The sequence below is a fragment of the Bidens hawaiensis genome, unplaced genomic scaffold (genome assembly GCF_021521415.1).
Source record: "Bidens hawaiensis isolate Kalapana, Puna unplaced genomic scaffold, B.hawaiensis_p1.1 tig00009451_1, whole genome shotgun sequence".
NCBI lineage: Eukaryota > Viridiplantae > Streptophyta > Magnoliopsida > Asterales > Asteraceae > Bidens > Bidens hawaiensis.
Window position 1 is genome coordinate 117562 of NW_027491702.1, and position 9931 is coordinate 127492.

The window sequence follows — 9931 nt, forward strand, 5'->3', positions numbered from 1 at the left end:
ACTACAAAAACATTCTCTAGTTGGGTATTTCTGAATGGATCACTAAGTCATGAGGGCCTTATCTTTTGCATGTGGTTAGACTACTTGGTGCACTGCTACTACAAGCCAAGACCTCTCCAATGCCTATATATATATGCCAACAATCTCATTCAACAACAAACAACTCACTTCCTTTCACTATGGCCGCTCACAAATTTTCAAGTGTGGTTTTCTTTGTGTTTTTAGGCTTAGGCATTTGTGCGGCCACAAGAGCTCTCTTCACTTTTGAAGAGAGCATTCCTTACATTCATGGTGGTTTAGCTGCAGGTGGTGGTGGAGGTGGTAGTGGCAGTGGGGGTGGTTATGGGATAGGAGGAGAACATGGTGCTGGATATGGTGGCGGTGCTGGCTAAGGAGGTGGTGCGGGTTATAGTGGTGGAGTGGCAGGAGGTGGAGGTATGTGGAGGTGGTGGTAGTGGAGGAGGTGGTGGTGTAGGAGGAGGGGGAGTTGACGGTGCAGGTTATGGTGGAGGTGAAGGAAGTGGGAGTGGCAGTGGACACGGTAGTGCAAGTGGTTATGGTGGTGGAGTAGCTGGTGGTGAGGGTGGTGGTGGTGGTGGTGGTGGTGGAGGAGGAGGTGGTCATGGAGGAGCAGAAGGTGCAGGGTATGGTGGAGGTGAAGGAGATGGGAGTGGTGGTGGGTATGGTTATGGTGATGGAGCAGCCGGTGGGGGTGGAGGTGGCGGTCATGGAGGAGGTGGTGGTGGAGGAGGTGGTGCCGAGGGCACAAGGTATGGTGGAGGTGAAGGAGGCGGGAGTGGTGGCGGACATGGTGGTACCTCTAATTATGGTGGAGTAATTGGTGGGGGCAGAGGAGGGGGTCATGGGGGTGGTGGAGGAGGAGGGGCTGGGGTAGGATCAGGAGCGCATGGTGGGGGTTATGGTGGAGGAGAAGGAGGCGGGAGTGGTGGTGGACATGGTGGCACATCTAGTTATGGTGGTGGAGTAATTGGTAGGGGTGGAGGAGGGGGTCATGGAGGTGGTGAGGAGGGACAGGGGCAGGATCAGGAGCGTATGGTGAGGAGGAGGGAGTGGTGGGGGATATGGTGGTGCTGGTGGAGGTGGACATGGTGGTGGCGGTGGAGGTGGTGGCATAGGAGGTGCAGGAGAGAGCGGACATGGTAGTGGAGGGGGCATTGGCAGGGGTGCCGGAGATCATGACACGGTGGATATAGCGGGGGAGGTGGTTCAGGAGGAGGTGGCGGAGGTGGTGGTGGTATGGGTGAGCATGGAGGTGGCAGTGGAAGCGGAAGTGGTGAAGGTGGCGGGCATGGTGGCTATATCCCTTAAAGAAAATCAAGACTATGTATCAAATGTCGAAAATGGACAATAATTCATTTCTTGAAATTAATAAGATGAACGTAAGATGCATGCATGCACTAGTTTGTAATCTTCTTGTATAAGTGATTATGAAATGATATATTCGTTATAACTAATCCATTCTTACCAGCTTACATATATATTTTGTTTTTGTTTACTCTTAAGTTACATATCAACCTATTCTAATAAAGTAAAATAAATGTGGACATTTGCAATGTTTTGGTTAATTCTTATAATTTTTTCCCTTCAAAACTAATATACCATAATATATGTAATAAATCAATAATTATTCATTTTCCTTTTACACTATATTTATATAATATCTATATATTTTTATAAATATAATTGTTAACATATTATTTTACTATATATTCAAAATACTTGGTGAATTCCAAAAATTAACAACAAATCATGTTTCTCAAATAATTGTTTCGGGTTTTTTTGTGGAACTTAAATTTGATTTTATGGATCAAAAGTTGGTAAATAGATTGTTTGTTACAAGTTAACTATATTCTGTTCAAAATTTGTTAGGGTCAAAAATGAAAATTTTGAGTATTTTTAAAAGTTCGAGAATGCAAAATAGATTTATCGTCAAATTTGTTACGAGTTAAAAGTGTTGACTTTAAAATGTCAAAAGTATGAAAGTTAACTTTTTAACATGATTCGGGTTTCAAATTTATTTTTAAGGGCATTTTTTGAAATAATCGAAAGGTTTGGGATTTGGCAAACTGACTATTTTCCACTCAACTATTAAAATTTAAGAAAACATTGCGAACACTTTCGACATGTCAACCCCATGCCTAACAATATTCTTAGCTTTTATCAAATTTGAAATATTTATGTAAAGATTAATTTTTCTTTCAATGGTGATCAGACGAAGCATGACATGCTAAACAATGCTCAAATGAAACAAAATATTCACAAAATTGAATGGGTTAACATGTTTTTTATGTTGTCATTACGACAAAGTCGAGAAGCCCTCTGAAACTTCTCAAAATATTTTTCATGGTGTGGCTCAGAAAAACATTGTTCTTGAAGAACATCCACTTGCTATAATTTAATGTTCTACTTGTCTTTGATGGGTGGTAAATTGATAAATATATCAATAAAGGTAACGCTCATTTTGTATTTAGGCTAGATGGTTAGAACTACTATCGTATGAGAAGTCATATTTTCGAAATTAGTTCATAACCAAAATTCTTTCATACATATATGACACCGGGAATGAATTTTTCAATAGAAAGAAGCATTCCCAGGTACGTTTTTTGCATGGGCATTTTTTTATTAAGTTTATTTAAAAAAATCATTTTGTGATATAAATAAAATCAATTTATGTACACATTGTATAGATACAAGCATAGATGTAATACATTTTTTTTCATATACGCTATGTAATTATTTGTTTTACTTATAATTTTATAATTTGAGTTATCCCATGTGTGACACGGGTTCTAAAACTAGTATTCTAATAAAGTAAAATAAAGGTGAACACTTGTCATGTTTTGGTTAATTCTCATAATTTTTCCCTCCAAAACTAATATACCCTAATATATGTAATAAATCAATTATTATTTACTTTCCTTTTACATTATATTTATATAATATCTATATATTTTTATAAATATAAATATTAATATATTATTTTACTATATATTCAAAATACTTGGTGAATTCCAAAAATCAACAACAAATCATGTTTCTCAAATGAAAATTATTTCGGGTTTTTTTGTGGAACTTAAATTTGATTTTATGGGTCAAAAGTTGGTAAATAGATTGTTTGGTACAAGTTAACTATATTTTGGTCAAAATTTGTTTGGGTCAAAAATGAAAATTTTGAGTATTTTTAAAAGTTTGAGAATGCAAAATAAATTTATCGTCAAATTTTTTACGGGTTCAAAGTGTTGACTTTAAAATGTCAAAAGTATGAAAGTTAAAATTTTAAACATGATTCGGGTTTCAAATTTATTTTTTAAGGGCATTTTTTGAAATAATCAAAAGGTTTGGGATTTGGCAAACTAACCATTTTCCCCTCAACTATTAAAATTTATGAAAACATTGCGAATACTTTCGACATGCCATCCCCATGCCTATCAATGCTTAACTTTTATCAAATTTGAAATATTTATGTCAACATTAATTTTTTTTTTTCAATGGTGATCAGAACATTGTATGGGAAGCATGACATGCTAAATAATGCTCAAATGAAACAAAATATTCATAAAATTGAATGAGTTAACATGTTTTTTATGTTGTCATTATGACAAAGTCGAGAAGCCCTCTGAAACTTCTCAAAATATTTTTCATGGTGTGGCTCAGAAAAACATAGTTTTTGAAGAACATTCACTTGCTATAATTTAATGTTTTACTTTCCTTTGATAAGTGGTAAATTGATAAATATATCAATAAAGGTAACACTCCTTTTGTATTTAGTCTGAGTGGTTAGAACTACTAACGTATAAGAAGTCTTATTTTCGAAATTAGTTCATAACCAAAATTCGTTCAATTATACATATATGACACCGAGAATGAATTTTTCAATAGAAACAAGCATTCTCGGGTACGTTTTTGCACGGACATTTTTTATTAAGTTCATTTAAAAAAATCATTTTGTGATATAAATAAAATCAATTTATGTACACATTGTATAGATACAAGCATAGATGTAATACATTTTTTTTTCATATACGCTATGTAATTATTTGTTTTACTTATAATTTTATAATTTGAATTATCCCGCGTGTATCACGGGCTTTAAAACTAATTAAAACAATATAACAAATCACACGACAAATGTTAACACATGTGTATTCAAAAACATATATAACTACACAACCAGTCATGATTGTTACAATTTTTATTCCAAGACCTCAAATAGTCTATCCGCTTGTGTACATTATGGTTAACATATTAGTGATTGTCTACATTAATTATGCAAAGTTCATCGACTAAAGAGACATGATCCAAATAATCCATGGGCCATGTATAACTTGGCTCATCGATCAGTGGCAACCAATCTCGTCCTTTAAACAATAGGAGGGTTAATACAATAGATTGTTCACGTGTCAGCAAATTAGAGGGTCGACACATGTGGCGTTCTTAACTAAAGGCTAATCAGAAACGAGGCGATCACTATGATGAGGTGGTTATTCTCAACGTAATGGGTCCCATAAGGTGAAATGGACCTATACCATCATCACCTACAATAACGGGCTAGAGACGGCAAGGTATGAGATCATCTTTAATCTACGATTTTCACTCTCACTTTACTCTTATCTCTTCGATCGCTTTATCGATTTATAGTTGGAGCGTGGTCACGAGGATGACTCGATTCTTCATAATGAGGCTCATTATTCAATCATTATTCTGCTCACAAATTCTCCTTTAAGAATCCAATCAAATAGCTTGATTCAATAACTATTTCAGTTTGTATTTCAGACGTCTTTGCATTCTCCCTCCATTTGATTTTGTGTTTTTTTATTTGCAAGACCTCAACCATTTTATCCGCTTACGTGAATTTTGGTTGAATATTTATTGTTTGGTTATGTGGCAATTTGTGATGGCGAACTTTGATTATTGTCAAGGTTCATTTGAGATTTAAGATAAGGTAACATAAAAGAGTGGTCAAATTGGTTATCATCGAGGTCTTAGGTTTAAAACCATGATAGTAAGGCCACACAACTCTCCAATAATGAAGAGCTTTACCTGGTTCAAGTTTCCATGATGGTGTAATAGGACCTCATGAATTTACTCGATAGAAAATCAAACACCTTAGTTAAAAAAAGATCGATGAAAGTTTTAAGGACATGACTACATAAGAATTTAGTGGTATTGGTTCAACTTAGACGTTCATGAGGGAGAGAGAGAGAGAGAGAGTATTTAATGAATAGGTGTGACTGGTATTCTTTTATTGGTAATGCTCAAGGAGCACCAATAACGTGTGGTTAAGGCGTTTTTTAGCATTGACAAAATGCACATCATTCGGTTTTATCACCTTGAAGCTCGTTTTTGGCACTCATTTTGGAGGGTAGTTCTTGACTAAGAACTAGAAAAAATGGATGATGGTGAGCTCCATATACTTTTCTGGTATAAAATATACTGTATATTAGTTGTTAAAATTAAACTAAAAAAAAGTGGTAAGATGTGACAATATTTTTGGATTTTCTTATTGCATTTTTTAATATTTTTGTTTTTAGATGCGATAACTGACTAGACACGCTTCTAAGCTTTTTAGGGTTTTCTTATGATGGATGGTTTATGTAATGTATGTTATAGCTTTTGTGTCTTATAAATTTTTGTTAAGATAGATCATTGTGATTCAAAGAATGTTTAACCTATGTTTGTTAGATTGATCTACGCCTAGTCTACCGTTCGTTAAGATTGGTCATTTATCTATGTACGTGAAATTACTTCTTTAAGAATAATAATATTCGACATATTAAAGAAATATTTTGAACCATTTAGCCCAAATACATGCTAGGACCAATATTTGTGCCAAATGTGAAGAGGGAAGTAGAAAAGGAGGCTCGAAAACATATATAATTTGGTGATTACAGCAGTGCTCCACGAGAATGAGAAAGGGACGACAACATGTGGGAGATCACATCAACATTTGTATGTATATATTGGTTTGGTTTCATGGGTAGGACACGGAAAGAAACCATCACTTTTAACTTAAGCTAAAACTTAATTTTTCTACAAAAGCTACAAGTTAATTTTTTGTAAGTTTTGTAATTCATAAAGGGAGTGAATGAATCTCTCTAAGAATCATGTATGGATTATTGTTACATTGTAATACTTTGGTGGAGGTGCACAAACCGGTTTTTTAACCTAAACCGGTTACGGTTTAAACTGAATTGGTTTCAAGTCAAAGCCGATTTTATATTAAACTGGTTAGGAACGGAACCGAACCGAATTGAAGCCTTGGAAACTCGTAACTGATAAAGCGTTTTGAGTTGTGAAATGGAAAAAAAATTACAAAGAGTATAAATGACATTTTATAATGACAGCTTTACATTTATTGGCAGAAACCACTTTCCATTTGTGTAATAAAAGATTAAAAGTCCAGCTCTATATTTAATCCGATATATTAGTAAATGATTTAATCAAAACTCTAAATGGGTTTACAATTTTTAAGGGATATTTGAGCAGTTCACATGAACAAAACTGAAAGTTCACTCATTAAAGTAATTGATTTCTAATTTTAATGCACACTTTGCATTAGGGAGATGGACTATAAATGTAAATGTGTGCTGTCAATGAAATTTGTAACGAACATATAGGCAAACTGGTTTATAATCGGGTTAAACCGATTTTTATCTAACCAGCTTTAAATAGTCAGGTTCAAACCGGTTATAACTTAAAAACTCTAATTTAGGGATGTTTATCGAATCGAATAACGAATTTTCAAGTCAAGTCAAATCGAATCGAATAATCTGAATAATTGTTTTTTTTTGCCAGTATTCGTATTCGATTCGTATTCAATTAAAAGTTGAACTATTCGATTCGTATTCGTATTATATGCCCAATTTGAAATTCGATTCGAATTCGTATTTGAAACTCGAATTCGAATAAATTCGATTTTAATTCGAATAAATACAATCTAATTCAACTTTACCTATGGCAAAAATTCGAAAACCATAATCCTAATTGCAAAAGAAACATATAAGTTTAAAGTAGCTACAATACCACATGATAATAAATTCAAAACTAAACTACAAATAGCATAAAATTCAAAATATTCAAAACGAGAAGTAAATAACACTATTAGTAAAGGCTAGGAAACAATAATATGGCATATTGGGTTTAATAATTTGTAATAGACATTTATTATTTATGAATTTGACACAAATAAAAAATAATTATATATATACATATATGTATATACAATCTGAATCCGAATTTCGAATCGAATCGAATAATAAATCATAAATTCGTATTCGATTAATATACTTGAATATGAATCGAATCGAATTCGAATTCTTTAAAACCGAATTCGAATCTTAATAATCGAATTCGAATCGAATCGAATTTCGAATGCGAATCGAAATCTGAACACCCCTACTCCAATTTGGTCGAATCAGTTCGGTTTATAGCGGTTCAAAACCAGTTCTTGTCAAATCACTTTCAAACCGGTTCAGTTACGGTTCAGTTTTCTAGTCGGTTCGGTTAACCGGTTTATTTGCACATCACTATAATACACAATCGAAAATTCAATAAGATAATTCAAAAAGAAAATAAGAATTTTTTAACATGCAATTTTTTTATAAAAAATATAATTCTAGAAATATGCCAAAGTCTTTTTCCTTCTATTATTACTACGGTTAGGTAGAAACGTCAAAATTATTAGAACCGGGACAAGATTAAACATAAAACTTGTTTCATCAAAAATCCAAATATACAAAAGACCATGAACCGATTTTAGATTTCTAACATAACTTCAAGATCTCAAATACCTATATCAAATGACTAACAAAGAATTCGAACTCTATGAAATCATAGGAAAAAAGAATCAATATAACTCAAAAGTCTCAAGAACAACATAAGAGACATTATAGATAAGTAGATGAAGCGACCTTTTTCCTTTTATTATCACAAGTCACGACGGTTAAGTTGAAACGTCAAATTATTATAACCCAATATTAATCTTAGAACTTGTTAAATCCAAATACTATTTCGATAAAAAAAACACCATGAATTAATCCTAGATCTGCCACATAAGTTTACCTATATAAAATGACTAAAAAAGAATTAAGACGACTCTATGAAATCATAGGAATAAAAATGAATATAACTCAAAAGTCTCAAGAACAATAAAAAGGACTTTTTAGATATGTGAAGATGAAGTGAGAACATGATGTAGAGATTCAGACGCTTTTTTTTTAAGTTGTTTCTTTCTCACATTTTTATATCATTTCATCCGGCAATCTCAGCACACAAGAACACAAAATAAACATATAAGATGTCCAAGTCTTTGCTAGCTTTTCAGAAATCCTTGCAGCTCAACGGCTTTGGCTTCTAAACTTCTCGTATAATATGTAAGCAACTACAATTCAACATTTTTCGATATTAATACCAAGATTGAAAAACGAAGCAACTATTCATTAAATAGTTGCCAATTAATGGTTATAAGTTATAACTATGGCAGTTTTTAGTTACGTTAGCAGTAATTTCTCCAGTACGATAAAGCTTAATTAATAGTAACTTAGGTATGTCTTGATGATTATTTACCATTGACCACTAGGTACCATTGCTCTCCGTTGCTGTTGATTGGTCTAATGAGAACCCCAGAGTCAAGGTCCGTTGCACTCATGGTATTGAATGGGGATATGATGCTATTTTTTTTTGCATCAACTTTTCATACAAGAACAACAGCTTTAAATTCATGTCTTGGTTCAAAACTTATTTATCATTACATTATTAGCCTTGGTCCATGACACTCTTTCAAGGGATATAGCCACCATGACCACCACCTTCACCACCACCGCTACCAGCTCCATATCCACCCGCACCACCACCACCTCCTCCTCCTGAACCACCACCAGCTCCTCCCTCCACCTCCTACGTGTCCACCATGTGCTCCTCCGGCACCCCCACCAGCACCAGATCCACCTCCACTACCAAATCCACTTCCTCCAGCTCCACCTCCTCCACCACCACCATGTCCACCTCCACCTCCACCACCTGATCCTCCAGCACCACCATATCCACCACCACTTCCACTTCCGGCTCCTTCTCCACCACCATAACCACCACCATGTGCTCCTCCTCCTCCTCCACTACCACCACCTCCTCCACTACCACCACCACCTCCTCCACCTCCAGCAGCCCCACCACCATACCCTGCTCCACTACCTTCACCCGCTCCACCTCCATATCCGGAACCATGTTCTCCCCCAGCCCCATAACCACCTCCTCCTCCACCACCACTACCACCTCCACTACCACCACCGCCTCCTTCTACATAACCACCATGAGTATAGGCATCCTCTTCATAATTCAAGAGAGCCCTAGTCGCCGCACTAATGCCCAAACCTAACAAAACCACACTTGAAAGTTTAGGAACAGCCATGGTGAATATGAGTTGTTTGTAATCTGCATGGAATGGTTGCATATTTATAGGCATTGGGTAGGGTACAGCATTACTTCAATTTCTAACCTTCTGAACAGAGAAAAGCTCCATAGTGGTCCACGTCAGAAATACACAACTACAGAATACGATTTCTAGTAATGTTTTGCTGTTTTCCACGATATCATCATTCTATAAACTAACAAATTAATTATTACTTCTTCGCCTGAATTGTTAGGCCATGTACAATGTTTTTAAGTTTTAACTAGTTAGCATAGTTAAAATGCACACAGGCGCCTAGTAAGCATACATTAATTCATTAAAAACTCTTTTAAATGGTGGTTTTAACAAATTATATTTATTACTCAATTATATTTTTATTGGCTTAATTGTAATTATTTAATAAACACAATAATTTAAATAATTGAACCACAAACGAAAATACTAGAAAACAACAATAATAATTAATAATAACAATGATAACTAATAACCATACCTTCACAAAAA

At 34.8% G+C, this 9931-nt stretch overlaps 1 protein-coding gene and 1 pseudogene across 1 annotated transcript; one reads left to right on the top strand and one right to left on the bottom strand.

Moving 5' to 3' along the window:
• The first annotated feature begins 179 nt into the window (after positions 1–179).
• Positions 180–1372, top strand: LOC143532528 (uncharacterized; annotated as a pseudogene).
• Positions 1373–8707: 7335 nt separating this feature from the next.
• On the bottom strand, positions 8708–9427 carry LOC143532513 (uncharacterized). The gene has a single exon (XM_077027550.1). The coding sequence runs from the start codon at positions 9425–9427 to the stop codon at positions 8843–8845; it is 585 nt and encodes a 194-aa protein (XP_076883665.1). The 3' UTR covers positions 8708–8842.
• Between the last annotated feature and the right edge of the window lie 504 nt (positions 9428–9931).